Source organism: Suricata suricatta, chromosome 14 (genome assembly GCF_006229205.1).
Source record: "Suricata suricatta isolate VVHF042 chromosome 14, meerkat_22Aug2017_6uvM2_HiC, whole genome shotgun sequence".
NCBI lineage: Eukaryota > Metazoa > Chordata > Mammalia > Carnivora > Herpestidae > Suricata > Suricata suricatta.
Genome location: NC_043713.1, coordinates 16,624,851 through 16,641,479, shown reverse-complemented (window position 1 = coordinate 16,641,479; position 16,629 = coordinate 16,624,851). Strand labels below are relative to the sequence as shown.

The 16,629-nt window shown below is 49.2% G+C and overlaps 1 protein-coding gene across 9 annotated transcripts in view; it reads left to right on the top strand.

The window, feature by feature from the left end:
* The window catches only part of NEDD4L (NEDD4 like E3 ubiquitin protein ligase), a 334,157-nt gene that overhangs the window by 243,451 nt on the left and 74,077 nt on the right, over positions 1 to 16,629 (top strand). For all 9 annotated transcript variants that reach the window (XM_029921933.1, XM_029921939.1, XM_029921938.1 and 6 more), the window contains 3 exons: positions 8,043 to 8,093; positions 16,268 to 16,329; positions 16,493 to 16,595. In XM_029921933.1, the coding sequence (XP_029777793.1) occupies positions 8,043 to 8,093; positions 16,268 to 16,329; positions 16,493 to 16,595 (216 nt within the window). The remainder of the gene's footprint in view (positions 1 to 8,042; positions 8,094 to 16,267; positions 16,330 to 16,492; positions 16,596 to 16,629) is intronic.

Genomic DNA, 16,629 nt, shown 5'->3' with positions numbered 1-16,629 from the left:
TTTGCTTTGTAGTAAGTAGCATATATGTGAATGTTTACCTTATTTTTAGCAGACTATAGTCATTAAAAATTTTTAGTTCAGCAAAGAACTTTTACCAGAAATGACCATAATACCTAAGGCTTCTCTACGTTTGCGTTATTTACAAAAAACCAGTCCCCTTATAAGAAACTGTCAGGGTCACTCGTGCGGCTGGGCAGCTTCGAAGCAGGTGTGAGGGGCAGTCATGACACAGGCTGTGCCCCAGACCATGTAGGGGGTGACGGGCTGTGGCCTCTTCCTTCGCCGGGAGAGTAGAGGATTGTGGGTGATGGTCGTTCTCCTAGGCGTGTGTCTCTAGGCTTGGGGGGGGGGGTGAAGCAGACGACTTCTCTTTGCAAATGGGAACAGAGAGGAGATGAGCCTCATGGTGACACACGGTGCAGGTAATGACCCTGCACCCGGCAGGCGGCCCCCTGCCCAAGATAGGGCATCGGCCTGGTCACAGCTCCTCCCACGCCCCGCCCCCCGTCCTTTCCCTCCACCATCTTGCGCGTTTGCTTTGTGTCACTACCAAGTCAATGTCTGCTCTGTCCATGCTAACACTGGCTTCCAGGTGCTCCTGAGGGGCCCGGCAGTAAGGACGTGGCATACGTGACCTTGCCCGGTCCCTCATTCCCCAGTGACCAGGGGAGTCCAGGCACAGTGCGCTTCTGAACTAACACCGAGCCTTCCTCTAACCCGCGTGGTCCAGGCCCTTGCGCCGCCTCTGGACAGCCCTGAGTGCTCTCTCCTCCGTGTCTCCCCTTCCAGTCACTTCTTCCTGCTACCTGGGGACCTCTCTAAAATGCAGTCCCTGCCAGTTGTTCCCTGCACAGTGTCTCCCTGTGCACGTGCCCTCCTCCGCAGCATTAGCCCGGCGCCTCCGGCTGCACCCCCTTCCCTTGCCACCCTGAACAGTCCCCCCAGCAAACTCCTACTTGGTGACCCGGCTCAAGTCCCTTTGTGCAGGTGTCCCTGTCCTTGACCCTTGGCAGACTGAGTCCCTCCATCTGTGGTGGTCCTGCGGCATCTTGTCCACACCCCTGATACATGGCAGCAAAGCAGGGTGTGTGCCGCCTGCCCAGCGGAGCTGCACCAACACTGGGCGCCTGTGGGTGCTGAGCGCCGGGAACGTGGGTGGTCCACACTGCAGGGTGCTACAGGCCAGGATGCGCACCTATTTCAGAGACCTTGTGAATAGAAGAACATGAAACACTTCAGTAATCATCTTTCTGTCCTTTATACGTTGAGATGACATTTTGGAGGTATGAGGTCAACTAAAAGTATTAGAATTAATTTCACCCGTTTTGTACTTTTAACCATGACTCTTAGAACTTTTCAGATTCTGTAGGTGCCTCGCATTCTGTTGCACGAGGCTGGTTAGTGCCTCTCCCCAGGAACCAGGGACACGTTCTTCTCTGAACCTCTTATAACGTCCCATTTTGTGTGTCTGGTCCCCAGAGTCCTTCCCCAGCGTTCACACCCCTAGAGTCGATTGGACCCTAAATTCAGATTCTCAAGTGCTTGTACTACGAGCAAGTTGTGATTTCCGCGGCCCTCCTTTGACCCGGGCCCTGGGGTACACCCAGGAAGGGGACTGAATGTTCTTGGGCCACATCCGACCGCGGAGGAAAGAGGGGACACTGGGCACACCTCCTCCCCTGCCGTGATGCCTGGGTCCCCTCTGCTGCGGGACTCCCTGAGCCGGCATGCGAGCGCCTTGTCCCGGCTCGCTGTGTACTGCTCCTTTCCGCTCCTGGATCGAAGCCACGCTAGTCTTCACGGGCCCTCATCGGCTTTGCCAGCCCAGCGGTGCTTCCTCTGTTTACCCCTTCTGGTTCACGTTCTGAGCTCTGCGCAAAGTGTCCTTTGAAAGAAGTACTCCTCGTGACCGCACAGTCATCCATCATGATGAAATTCTGCCTGCTGCCTCAGTGTGATTTTACAGGAGCCCGTCAAGGTCCCGAGGGCTTGCTCTGACATCTTGTTGACACGGGAGTCCTTGTTTGTTGTTGTAAACAAGAGCCAGCGTCTCCCGGACACACCTTGCCCTGTTTTAGTGAATGGGAGGCCTTGTCCCTCAGCTCAGAAAACTCAATGACAGGGGGGCGGGCAGTGTGAATGTGGTGTGTGTCTTTATGAACAAGAATCACGTTTTGTTTGCCCTTATGTCTGGGTGCCACCAAGTGAGTTTTGGCCAGCGCATGTGCATTCAGAGAGCACTTCATTGTTGCAGCTTCTTATTTTTAGTAGAATGCCACTTGACTGTTTAATGAAGGTAACTTCAGTGACATATTTGGAAGCCATTCACCTTGAAAGCCAGAGGGCAGCGGGTGGCGGCACGTTGGATTATGCAGCGTGCGGTGCTGGTGGAGGCCAGACTCCCTCCGTCTTCGGGAGCCCCAGCCGAACTGTCCTTGTGGGCTCTAGTGAGGAAGGAGACAGCACCTGTATCTAAATGCAAATTCACCTTCAGGTTACTCTCCAGTCACTGACTGTTGAGGACTTGGGTTATTTATGACATTTTGTCTAAGAGCTTCTGTGAAAGGCTCTTGAGCCATTCATTATTTAGCTCCTTCTGAGTGCGCACTTCCCAAGTCACTCTAAAAATAGAACCTGTTTCCCCCTTTGACTCGGTCCCGGTGCCGGAGTACAGGCCACGTGCTTTGGAAGGAAGCAGCGGACGGGGAAGTCGCATTTCATGGTTTAGTGGGAAAGCAAATGGTTTTGTTTCGTTTCTTTGTTTCTGACTTAGAGTTATGAGGTTCGCCTTCCCTTGTGATGGACACAGAGCTGGTCGTGCTCTATCTTGACTCTTAAATTCTTTTTCTGTACTTATATTCTAATTCCTCAAAGCGTCTCTTCCATTTGTCTTGAGAAATTCTAAATATAATCTTCCTGGAAGTCACTACTTAATAATCTCTAGGATAAAACCCCAGGCAGTTGTAGTACTGGATGGTTTCCACTTAATGTGGTTGAGTGGCTTTGAAACTTGGGATGGCAGCACACAAAAATTCATTTCAGATCACAGCTCAGTACACGTTCCTACATGTGTGTTAACACAAACCGTTTTCTTGAAACCATATGTTCATTTCTTGCGAGGCACTAATATTTTCTATCTCATTTAATTTTTTTTTGAGAGAGAGAATGTGTGTGAGTGTGGGGGAGGAGCAGAGAGAGCGAGAATCCTGAGCAGGCTCTGTGCCAAGTGCAGGGCCTGACGTGAGGCTCAATCTCACAACCCTGGGATCATGACAGAGCCGAAATCAAGAATCAGACGGTTAATCAATGGAGCCCCCCAGGTGCCCCTTATTATATTTAAGTTTTAAAAAATGCTTCCTGTGAGCTGCCAGGAGGGTTGCAATTCATGTTTAAAAATGGCTGCCCTGGGGCGCCTGGGGAGCTCAGTTGGTTAAGTATCCCACTTCAACTCAGATCATGATCTCAAGTTTCGGGAGTTTGAGCCCCGCGTCGGGCTCTGTGCTGACAGCTCAGACCCTGGAGCCTGCTTTGGATTCTGTGTCTCCCTCTCTCTCTGCCCCTCCCCAGCTTGCTCTCTGTCTCTCTTTCTCTCAAAAATAAATATTAAAAAAAAAAAAATCAGTGTCGTGCTCCAGATGTCCAGTGGTGTGTGTGGGTCACTTTACTTTTCAGGGGCTAAGTCCTTCCCCATACACCTTTCCTGATGAGCCTTCATGACCCCGCCATACCTGTGCGCATGCCTTACTTGCTGCTTCTGGTGCTTTCTCACCAGGCAGTCTCTGTTCTCCCTCCCACTTCGATGTGACAGGCACAGAGTCCTAGCCCTGGTCTCACAATGGCCTCTGCACATTCCATCCTTCACGGACAGTCCTAACGAGCAGCCTTCTCTGTTGTTTCTTAAATGGATGGGTCTTTGACAAATCGAGTCTCATTTATTTTGTGAGGACCACAAAGACTGGGGTCCACTTGAGCGCTGGCAGCTGTGGCCCAGCCCCCACATGAGGACCTTGAGAAATGCCCAAGGGCCACTGTAGGGTTTCACCAGAGCTGTCATCTTGGTCCCTGGGCTTGAGGTTCTGGTGGCATTCACACCTGGCAATGGCATGCCTGGCCATGGCCGTGGCACATGTTGGTCCTTTTCCTTCTTACTTAAATGGGTACAGTTAGGGGCGCCTGGGGGGCTCGGTCAGTTAAGCATCTGACTTTAGCTCAAGTCATGATCTCACAGTTCATGGGTTCGAGCCTCACATCATGCACTGTGCTGACAGCTCAGAGCTTGGAGCCTGCTTCGAATTCTGTGTCTCCCCCTCGCTCTGTTCTCCCCGACTTGTGCTTTCTCTCTCAAAAGTATATGGATATTTTTAAAAAACATTTTTAAATAAAAGTTTAAATGGGGGGGTGGGTGCCTGGGTGGCTCAGTCAGTTGAGCATTGGCTTTGGATGAGGTCATTATCTCACAGTTCATGGGTTCGAGCCCCGCGTCACAGCTCAGAGCCTGGAGCCTGTCTTCGGATTCTGTTTCTCTCTCTCTGACCCTCCCCTGCTCATGCTGTCTCTCTCTCTCAAAAATAAATAAAACATTAAAAAAAATTAAAGTTTAAATGGGACTAGTTATTTTAAAGGGAGGAGGGGCAGTCTTCAGTGTACTGTAGTCAGTCATCATTTAGAGAGCAGGCTCTAACACAGCGTCAGGTGTGTGTCTTTTCCTTTTCTAATAATGGAATATAGATTTTTTGCTTCACCTTCTATGACACATTTCAGGGCTCCATTTTGCTTTGTCATTACATTGGAAAATATTTAGTGGCTTGTCAGAAGGGAGCATTTATAGTTGTGTTACTCACCTGCACGTTTTCAGCCTTGGAATAGTAGTACAGGTAATTAAGGTTCAAACTGACAGCGTTTACCACTTAACAAACAAGCACTAGAAACGCCACCATGAGCTGAAACCAGTTTGGTTTGCAAAGGCTCACATCACCAACATGAGGCTTGATGGAAATAATTGTGTAATAGAAATTATTAAAAATTGACTTGATTCTTGTATTTTCACACCATTGCTGTAAGATGTCACCTTGTGGCATCAGCAATGTCAGGATGTTGTGGTGGCCTCAGACATTATGTCCGGGGCCCGTGGCTGGGACCCTGCCACACGGTGCAGCCAGGTTCCTTGAGACGTTCCTGCTTCTCAGGCATAAAGGCCCCCGGGGGGCTCTCCGATCCCCTGCTAGATCCTTTCTGTGGATCCGGAGGTGTGTTTTACATACCCTGAAGTTTCTACAGTTCTGGCAACACGGGATGGTTTGGAAACCTCGGTCACGTTCCATTGACTGGTGAACCATTTGTTTAAGCCAGTCTCCCTATACCGTGTGCTGTTCATGCTTGATCCCTGTTTTATTTAAAACGTGGTCTTATCACAGTCACCCTCAATGTCAACCAGAAAGAGCCCCCTGTTTGCTCTGTTCGTGAAGTTGCTTCACCTTTGGCTAGTTTAGAAATTGTGTATTTAATCAAGTGAGGAAGCCTGGGAAGGTACCCACAAGCCGCTGACTTTGACAGTGAGGGCCCCAGGGTTCTGTCACCTGCTCTGATGGAGGGAAGCCATGGAGTCTGAACAGGAGGTATTGTCTGAGAGAGCGCCCCGAGTGGGCATTTTAATAGCACCCCACCCAGTCCCCTTAAACCGCTGTCATCGGAATCTCGTCCCATCCACACTGTATTGAGCCAGTATCCCAGTGAGAGGCACAGGGCTGGCGCACAGCTCCTGCCTGTTAGTGAGATGCAGGACGGGGTATTCATTTAGAGCCCGGACTCTGAAAGCAACTTGACCAGATACGAACCCTGGGGGGTCACACACCCCTTGAGTCTCTAGGTTCCCCATCTGTAAAATGGACATCATACTAGCACCTTCCTCGCTACGATAGCTCTTAGTGCAGGTTCCTGGGCAAAGCTGCATGTCCTTGACCGGTTTACAACCCTGAGAACATCTCCCCATTTCTTTGGGCACCAAAGATGTCTGCCCTTTCTGGACCTTCCACTGATGGCTGCTGTTCTTAAGATCCACAGTATTAATTGGCACCCATTGTGTTCGATGTGGTTTCTCCATGCTGAGCTGCAGCCAATGTAGCAAAGATAACACAGGAGAATCCCGTCATGAGGACTGGGGCCAGTCTCCTGCTTCACGTACACCTGATCCGTGGTAACTGATTTTTTTGGTGTCCTTCACGCATCATCTAGAGGAAACAGAAAGCTTTGTAGTGAATCAGATTTTTTTTTAATGACCTAAAAGGAAATCCTGAGCTTGGAGCCAATCATTTCAGTAAATCTTATTCATGTTTACCAACTGATTCTTTTCAAATGGAAGAAGAGAAGTTTTCCAATACATTTAAGAAGTAGTTTCTGGGGGTGCCTGGGTGGCTCAGTCAGTTAAGCCTCCGACTTCGGCTCAGGTCAGATCTCACAATCGAGGGTTCGAGCCCCGCGTCGGGCTCTGTGCTGACGGCTAGCTCAGAGCCTGGAGCCTGCTTCCGGTTCTGTGTCTCCTTCTTTCTGACCCTCCCCCTCTCATGCTCTGTCTCTTTCTCTATCAAAAATAAATAAAACATAAAAAAAAAAGAAGTTTCTGGGGCGCCTGGGGGCTTGGTGAGCTGAGCATCCAACTTTGCCTCAGGTCATGCTCTCTTGGTTTGTGGGTTCAAGCCCACATCCAGCTCTGTGCTGACAGCTCAGAGCCTGGAGCCTGCTTTGGATTCTGTGTGTGTGTGTCTCTGTCTGCCGCTCCCCTGTTCGGGCTCCCTCTCTCTCTTTCTCAAGGATAAATAAACATTTAAAAAATTTTTTTAAAAAGTAGACTCTGTAAAGTAGAAAATTCCTCGATAAGCCAGCAAGGAGTGAAAACAAGAGCCCGGGACTTGGGATTAGGAGGTCTGGATTCTCTCTTGCGCCTTTCCTCAGGCCAGCAGTGGGACAGGTCGCATTACCCCTAAAGAACTTTCCAGCTTTTAGGCATTTTGAATATGGTAGAAGAAACTGCATGTGTTTATTAGAGGGTGTCAGACTTCTACCCCAGGGTCACCTAACTGTCCCAAACCAGGGCACGAACACCCTTACGGGACACAGTGTCAGCAAGACCTGTTGGACGCCCTGGGGTCCAGGCCAGTGTCCCCTGAACCTGAATTAGGAGCCCCCAGGTCTGAAAGGGGAAGGTCTTTTTCATCCAGGTCTCACATCAGAAGGATGAACGCTGTGCGGTAGGACAGAGACAGGAAGAAGTACGGTGTGTCCAGAAGTTACCCAGCAAACTAACCCTTGAACTTGGATTCCAAAGTAATGTACTTATAAGATTGAAAGTTTGAGGCCATTTTTTAATGAGAAGTAATTTGTAAGATTTATTAATAACTAGGCAATTATTCTTTTCCTGGACTCAGTTCTCCAGAAGTTTTTTATAGCACTTAAATATTTGTTAAAATGTTCCCAACATGTCACTCCTGTCTTCTCTGTAAACTGGGCCAGCTGGGCCCCCAGACCCTCTGTGGTCCCGAGTGTCCCTTCCCGTACTGATCACAGGCTCCCCAGTCCCAAGCGATGATTTGTCTCCATTCTGGAGGGTAAGGGACACCCTCAGAGGTGCAGGCAGCTGAAGCCCTGGTGGACAAGGCCCCGGGCTCACCCGTCCCCAAGGTGATGGCTGTCTGCCACTCGTGAGGGCCATCTGCCTTCCACACGTCTGCGCTGACACCACACTCCAGTGTCAGGCCCCGGACCTTTCTCTTTATAAAGAAACATTTTTTTTTTAATTGAAGCGTAGTTGGCGCACAACGCTACATTAGTTTTAGGTCTGCGACACGGTGAATTCCCTGTACCTCATGCAGTGCTTGGAAGTGTAGCTGCCGTGTGTCATCGCCGTGCAATGCTGTTGGACTGCAGGCTGTGCCTTTCATCTCCCACAGAAACATTATGTTAAAGAAACATATGAAATATTTTAAAGAGTGCTGACACTTAGTGGACACCTGGGGACATTAACTAACTCTTTGTTCTCTTCTCAACAGACACGAGACGACTTCCTGGGACAGGTGGACATACCCCTTAATCATCTCCCGGTAAGGACCGTCACCCGCGTTACGGTGCACGCCATGAGCAGCGCTTTCCCGTTGTTTCCGTTTGGGGGTATTTCAGAGCAGTGTTTCCTCAAGGCAGTGGAGCCGGCTGAAATGAAGGGTGTGTACGCTGGCACTGGCCCTTTCTAGAAAGTGGTTCCTGCAGGGGGATGGGAGCGAACTTGAAAAATCGGGTGTACCTGAGTCACCAAGCATGCCTGGCTGTGTCACCAGCCTCTTTCTCTTCCAAGCTTCCTTTGTCACATCACCGAAAACGGCTCCCTTTCTCTGGCCGGCCCTCCGCCTTGTCCCTGGGATGTTTTTACTTGCAAATCCACCCTTTGGGTCCACGCAGACACTTGGTGCCTTTGTCTAGAAGCACACACACTCTTTCCCCTGGGCTGCAGCCAGAGAAGCTGATGCTTCCCGGATCGGGGTGTGTGGCTCTTCTCAGGCAGCGGGGAGACCCGAGCCAAGACGCTGCTGGATCCGAGCGACCTTGTCAGCTGGAAACCCCCACCGCAGCCTTAGAGATGGCACCCAGGTAGCCTGGGTCATGTTGCTGCCGTTCCCCTCTGCTCGGACGAGTAGCAGAACAGTTCTGAGGGTGTGACTGATGACTGAGGCTAACGGTGTCATGCTCCAGACACACCGTAGGTAAACTGGGGAGACAGGACCTGGAGGCCTTGGGGGAAGGCGGTTTGGCTCGTATTTCAGCTTCAGTTTTCCAGATTGTTCCGTCGCCACCCTCCTGCTCCTCCTTCCGCAGGGCAGCATGAAGTGACTAAAATGGTCTCTAAGAGAGGATAAGTCAAATGTTTCTCCCTTCCAAGGCCATTTTGTTAATTTTTTTTAAATGTTTATTTTTGAGAGAGAGACAAGAATGCGAGTAGGGGAGGGGCAGAGAGAGAGAGAGAGAGAGGGAGAGACATAGAATCGGAAGCAGGCTCCAGGCTCTAAGCTGTCAGCACAGAGCCCGACATGGGGCTCAAACCCATGAACCGAGAGATCATGACCTAAGCTGAAGTCGGAGGCTTAACCGACTGAGCCACCCAGGCCCCCCCTACTTGTTAAGTTCTTTTAATACTTTGAGCAAATAGTGTCAACAGTCTATAAACAAAAGTGAGTTAAACCTCCAAGTGCAAGTCTACTGCTGTGTTGAAATGGTGGCTATTACCGTGTGTTAAATACCAAGAAAGACGGTCTTACCCAGGAAGCTCTGAAGAGGTGTTGTGAAGGATGTGATAGCAAGCAATTTATTCTTACCGACTCAGGGGAGCTATTGAGGAAGAAAGCTTTTCAAGCATGTTCCCTTCCCAAAGATCAGAAGCAAAAGTGATGTCATGAAAGCATTTTTGTTGCTATCTAAACCCCTGAAGCTCCCAGGTGCTTCGCCAACCTGGTTGTCCTCTCCGAGTCCCGTGGGGAGGGTGTGGAAGCCTCCACGTTTGCAAGGAAACACTCTTCACGTGTTTCTGCATCAGTTGACCTTCTGTTTATGCCCTTCGGGTTGAAGCTCTACACCCACATTTGCAAGCAGTGTTGGTTGGCCCGTTCTGGGTATCCCTAGCCACGCTTGTCCCCAGCATAAAAACCACATCTCGGTCAAGGCAGATGAGGTGCTAGCACTCCCCAAGCGGTGTAAGTGGAATGTTTTAAACAACCCTGCTCCAACAACCCCTCATTTGAGCGATTGAGTGCAAATTGGTTTTGAAAGGTTGAGGGGACTGCTCAGAATAGAACAGTGCTCCTCAGTAGAGGGAATAGATTAGCCTTGGGTTTGGGTGGAGGCAAGAGTGAGCTTTCAAAGGACGAGCCAGTGCCAGGGCTGGAGGCTGGAAAAGAAACCAGCCGATGAAAGAAAGTAGACAGTGAGTGCCTGGAGGGCACTGCGAACCTGTGTGTGACCTGAGCCAGGTGAGCGGTGCGGCCTCCCGGTTTTGCACCCGCCCCGGGATTAACTGGTACTGGAGGGCAGCAGTCTTCATACTTCGGACGGACAAGCTTTGGGGAGCCCAGCTTGCAGTCCGGGACCGCAGAGGAAGTCAAAGGAGAGGGATGTCTGCGCATTCTCCACCTTCTCAGTGGTGGTGGAAGCCAGCTAGCATATTCTGAGTGGTCGCGGCCCTTGGGCTCAGGATTTGGGGTGCTCTCATGTGTTCGGTTGTACATGTAGAGCACTTGTGGGAAAATTGCACAGTGTTGTTTTATTTTGTAGAACAACAAGCGTGGGTGTGAGAAGTGGACGTCAGCGTTTGAATGTATTTTCTGGAGTCAGTAATGGTTGCTCTTTTCTTGATAGCTCCGTGACCATTGTCAGGCAGATTTCATATGGCCTTGGAGAGTTGATGTCTGTCAAAACCACCAAATTCTAGATTAAATAGGGAAACTTTCATCAGTAACGAGAGAAGATAATGGAGACAGTGATGTAGTGGTGAATTTGCCATCACTGACCCATGCTAGCCCTTTCAAGGTTGAAGGTAATCTGATTGCATATTTGATTATTAATTTTATGTGGCCCCGTTAGCTGACGGAGATTGTATCCTTAGCAGCTATTTGCTGATGGATAGGATTCTATTCTCTGAGGAAGAATCCGGTGAAACCGCTTTTTCCTCATGTAGCCTGGCGTTTTTACCCATTAAGGTAGCTACACGGTAGTTGAGCATTTGAGCTGTGACTGATGTGACTAAGGAGCTGAATTGAGAATTTTTTTCATGTTAATGAATTAAAATAGAAAAAGCCACATGTGGCCGATGCCACTGTATTGGGAGGCACATGTGAAGGTGACACAGTGTGCCCTGGCTTGGGGAAAAAGTAAGGTGTGATTCCGGATTCCCTTTTCCTCAGATAGGGATGCCTAAACCCCCAGCAGGTTTAGTTAGTGATCAGTCTTCTCCCCATACCTGAGGCTGTTTCTTTCTGGCTCTATGCATCTGAAATACCAAAAACATTTAATTTAGGTTATAGGAAAAAGCCCAGCTGTTTAAAATCCTAGAAATTAAAGAGAAGTGTTTATTTTTTAAATCTGTACTAGCAAAATACCTAATACTGTGTATCTCCATGTTGGTATGTCTCTCTCATGTATAGAGACAATTATCACACACAAATACCCATTTATTTAAGGTGTCTTATTTTATTTTAATTTTTTAATATTTATTTTTGAGAGTGAGCATGTGAGTGGGGGAGGGGCAGAGAACTAGAGAGGGAGACCCAGGATCCGAAATAGGCTCCAGCTGTGTGCTGACAGCTCGGAGCCCAACGCAGGCCTCGAACCTACAAACCACAAGATCATGACGTGAGCCCAAGTTAGAAGCTTAACCCTTTGAGCCAACCAGGTACCCCTATTTTAAGGCATCTTTAACAAAAGTGAGGCTTTCTCTTATTGCCACAAGATATCATGAATCTTTACTCCTTTAAAAAAAAAACCTCTTAATTATGGTCTAAGAAGTTGCTTTAATTTGAACGAAGCTCTTTTCTAAATCAGGAGCTTCATGGAGAAGATCCAAGACGGCAGAACTAAACTTGATGTCATCTCTCGTGATTAAGAAATTATTTTTGATCATTTAAATCCTGTTTTGTGTATGTTTGAAAAATAAATATTTTAGACCCAGAAATTGATGTTTGTTGAAGGCCCATCTTGCCTTGCTGAAATTCTAGAGGCATATTGGGTCCGTTGCCAATGGATGTTGGTGTTTATCCTGTCAAACCGCACTTTTGGGATCTCAGGAGTGGCTTCCGTACCTTGTCCTCCCCTGCTGCTGTAAATGCACTGACCCCAGGAAGGCTGGGGGGTCAGAGCAACCCGCCCTCTCAGCCGACTTGTTTAGGAGCACCTGCAAATGACAGGCACCTTGGCATCTCGGATCTGGCACGTGCGGGTCCTGCCGGGGGCTGTGGCGAGGGGCTGAGCTGGAGTTGCACCAGTGTTGACAAATGAAGGAGGCCTTGGAACAGAGTCGGGGCAGGGAGGGTTGTGCGGGGCCAGGCGCCCTGTGCACCGGAGTCACCACCTCAGTGGCCAGAGGAAGCCACTGTCCGCTCCATCACTGTCCCCTCCACAGGAAAGAGTCAGGAGTAGTAATGTGAAAGAAAACAGACTTCTTTTCCCCGTCCTGATGCTGGATTCCTCTGCTTCATACCCCTCAAGTACTTCCAGAGGAAAGCGAGGCAGTTTAGACTTGGGATGCGCTTTCATCCTTGACCCCCAGAGTCCCTTCTCCCGATGCCATGAAGGAAAAAGGACCTGGGGGGTCAGAATGGCAGGGCCCTCTGTTTCCTCTGCTCTCATCCCAGATTTGCCACTCACTTTTAATATTTCTTGTCCTTCTTTATTTTTGAGAATAGGAGTGAGGGAAGGAAGGAAGCAGAGAGAGTACGGAAGGTTGGTGGTCCCGCCATGTATGCAGATGTGAGAATTAAGAAAACATAAATCCAGGGCGCCTGAGTGGCTCAGGCGGTTAAGCGTCCGACTTCAGGTCATGCTCTCACAGTTCATGGGTTCGAGCCCCACGTCGGGCTCTGTGCTGACAGCTCAGAGCCTGGACCCTGCTTTGAATTCTGTGACTCTCTCTCTGTCCCTCCCCTGCTCGCACGCTCTCTCTCTCTCTCTCTCTGTCTCTCAAAAATAAATAAACATTAAAAAAATTTTTAAAACATAAATCCATATTCATAGAAGTCTCCAAAGGTCAGGCTTTAAAAGAACCCTTCAGAATTGTTGACTGGGATGTGGGAGACAGGCTGGTCGCCCTGACAACCTTAACGAGTTAGTCATCCTTCCCGGGTCTCTGTGTTGTCACCTGTAAAGGGAGGGCATGTGCACAGATGACCCCAGGTTTCCATCCAGCTCAGTGAGGCCACATCTCAGCTGCACCGCTCAGCAGAGGCGCAGACAACTGCGGTGACCTGTGTGTGCCTGGTGGACTGGGGCCCGCTGGAGGCCTGTGCAGGAGGCGAGACCCTGTGATTGAGGAAGGTCGTGGTTGGCCTACCTGCCTGACATCAGTCCTCCGGCTGAGACAGAGCCGCCCTTTGTCCTGTACAGGGCAGGGGGACACCAGCAGGAGACTTAGCTGTCACTCCATTCTTCTTGCTGATTTTTCTTGAGCTGCCATTTTTGCATCTGTTTGTTAAAGCCAGTGAGTCATTGTTTAGCAGTTCATGACCTTCAGGTTCAAGTTTTAGGACTTCAAGTTTTACGGCTCGCCTTTACTAATCCTCTAGAGGCCAGACGGCTACGAGACTTGTGGTAACAACACAGGGACGATTTCTGGCAGCTGTCTGCCTGTTACGCCTCTGAAATGTTTCCCGACTCTTCCTCCAGCTGTCCCCCCTGCCCTTTGAGCCCCGAGCCCGCCCACCCTGTTCAGCCACACCATCTCCGTATCCACAGGAAACCCACTGGGCTACAGGGAGCTATTCAAAAAACATGGTTTCTCCTATTTTAGTCAAGTGCTGCTCAAGGCAATCAAGGTATCTTTTGAATTTTCGTTTCTCTAGAGCAAAGCATTTTTCAGGGAAGTGGTATCGTCTTTGGTGCCTTCGCTGCACTTGAAGGTAACTCAGATGATAAGTGCCCCTTTTATACATATGGCTGGTAGCAGGGTAGTGGCTCCAGCTCGTGTGTGTGTGTAGAGTTCACCGTCCCAGAACTTAGAGCGGCTTCGGAGGCCATTGTCCACTCCCTGCATTTTGCAGATGAGGACATCCGAGCCAAGACAGGGAGGTGACTTGCTGGGTGACGCAGTAGGCTGGCGGCAAGGCTGGACCAGACTGTGGGTCTCCCACGCTGATGAGTGATGTGGTCAGGGACCTGGGCGGGCGGCTGAAGGGAGCTTGGTCTAAGGCTTGGGTGCTCTTGGCGGTTGCACGCAGGTTTTGAGGCTAGGGTCCTGGTAAGGCTGTTTGCTTCCATTCGTCACAAAGCCGTTTGTCTCACTGTATGTCATGGTGACTGCAGTTTGTCTTTGTGACATGGAAGTGCTGTTTCTCCAAAAGATCTTCTTTGGGGTGTTCAGCACCCCCAGAACAGGAGACAGCAGTGTCGCTTTGGCTAGTCATGCTGTTAGCATCAGCCTGTTTAGGATGCCCGGCTCCCGGTGCTGCCCTGGGAGTCTCCAGAGGGCTTTGTCCCAGCAAACAGGAGCAGACAGGACCCTGGGTAATGCCGAGAAGAATCCTGCCCCTGTCTACAAGGCCACCATGTTGTTCACATGCGAGAACTTCCACGAAGGTGAAGTTTCATTTTTTCATGCCCTGCCTTTTATCAGAGGACATTGAGCCGGCAGCACTCCTTCATACAGGTGATGGGAAAATGTAGAATCAGCTGATGATGGTAATGGCCAACGTTTGATAAGTACCCCAGTCACGTATACCAACTCAGCTGATTGGTTTAATCTCCACAACAACCCTGTAAGACCTCGTGATGGCCCCACTTTTTAGATGAGGACACTGAGGCGCAGAGGTGTAAGGGACTTGCCCCTGGCCACACAGCTGTGTTGGTAAGGAAGCCGAGACTCAGACCTAGGAGGTCCGCCTCGATCTGTGTGCTGTTTGTCTTTTAAACCATGTAATGTGTGGGTGGGTTCATTATCAAAGAAGTCTTCTAGGCTCTGTGGTTTCCTCTGTTCACTGTCTCTTGCGCTTTCTGCTTTGACTCCTCGTGCTTGCTAAGGTCCCACGGTTTTGCCCGTGCCGAATTCCTCAGTTTGAACTGCCCTTCCTCCCGATTCCCTACCTGTCCAAATGTGCCTATTCATCTTGGATTGAATCACATATCCCCAAATGACATTGATCCCCAAGTGAGAATCCATCTCTGCCCTCCATCCCACGTCTCGTGAAATGTGATCTCCGCATGTCAGTGAATTAGTTCTGTCTTGGGTTCAAGTTCTTGGTTGATACCATGGCCCCTGAGATACATCCTCGTAACTCTGAGGGAAGGCGCCATGTTGTACCCACACATCTACAGTAGATGAGACAGATTGTACAGCTGCTTGTACAAGTGCCTGCTCGGTGCCAGTCAGTGCTCTTGGCACCAAGAATTTAATGGTGAGCAAATCCAAGTTTCTCACCTCATGAGCTTAATTCTAGAAGTGATGGATGACAAATTAGTAAATAAATAAGTGAACAAGATAATCTCAGATAGTGCGAAGGGGCAAGAGAAGCCAGGATACTGTGATAGAGGGCGGTAGGGGCAGGCTCATGGTGGTAGGTAGGACGATGCAGTGTCTGAGAAATGGGGACCTGGGACCTCACACCTGGGTTCAAGGTGGAGCCGGCCATGGCCGTTTGGAGCCGGAGCCGTTTAGCAGAAGGATCTGCTGGCCAGGACTGGATGCGATGTGCACCAGGACAGATGTTTAAAGCAGGGGAAGACCTAAAATCTGTGATGTTTCAGATACCACTGCATACATGCACATACCCGACCCTCCAGTACAGTACATCGGGTAAGCATAGTGCTGTGGTTTTACATTGTTTTGAACTAAAGAGCCTGGATATTTGAGGTTTTTACTACGTACCATATTTAAAAATTAATGAAATAGTACCATCTTTCCAACTTTCTACTTGCACTGACCAACTCACTTTGCACCGTAAAACGAGTACTGATTTCTTTTTAAAAAATAGCACAGTTACACTCCTGGTTTCGTGGAGTGAGCACCAGCAAGAGGCTGATTGATGGTGCTCCCTGCAATGGTCTCCAGGGAGGAAATAATCTTTCAGTTATCGTAGGCTGATGACATGAGATTTTCATGTTAAAAATAAAGTAAAATGGCCTTCGCAGACATGTATTCCTGTTAACTCCACTTTCAGGTTTCTTGGATCACAGGGAGCAGGAAGGCACCAGTGACCACTGGTTCTCTGAGATGAATCAGCACTGAGATTGAGGCCTGCACCCTATCGTTAGAAATTACACTTGGCAGTGACGACTATAATTTTGTCATTTGTCTAACGCTGGGGTTGGCTCCTAAAAATGGGTGTTGATAGTGACATCTAGTGGATCTTGGGTAGATAAAGTGTCATGGCCTCTAAAATAATGCCTCCTCTAGTACCAGGGGAAGACCCCATCCGTTTTCACCCTTCCCATGTTCTAGAACATGAACGTGTGTGGTCTGTAATCCAGTTTGGTGTATCTAACATTTGAGACTATCAGGAGATTTGAAACTCATTTTTTCTTCCTATAGACCGAAGATCCGACCATGGAGCGACCCTATACATTCAAGGATTTTCTCCTTAGACCAAGAAGGTGAGGCTCTGGGCTGCCTGTGTCCTTCATGCTTTGGTCATTGGTTTTCCCTGAGGAAGATGTCAGCTTCTTTTTGCCTTTGCATCTTTTGTAAAAGTCTTCGTAGATGTGAAAGATGTAACCAAGTCGTATCCTTTATAACCATTTCTCTTCCATTACGCAGTCATAAATCTCGAGTTAAGGGATTTTTGCGGTTGAAAATGGCCTATATGCCAAAAAATGGAGGTCAAGATGAAGAAAACAGTGAGCAGAGGGATGACATGGAGGTAAGTTGCAGAACTGCAGGCCGCGGTCTGTTTC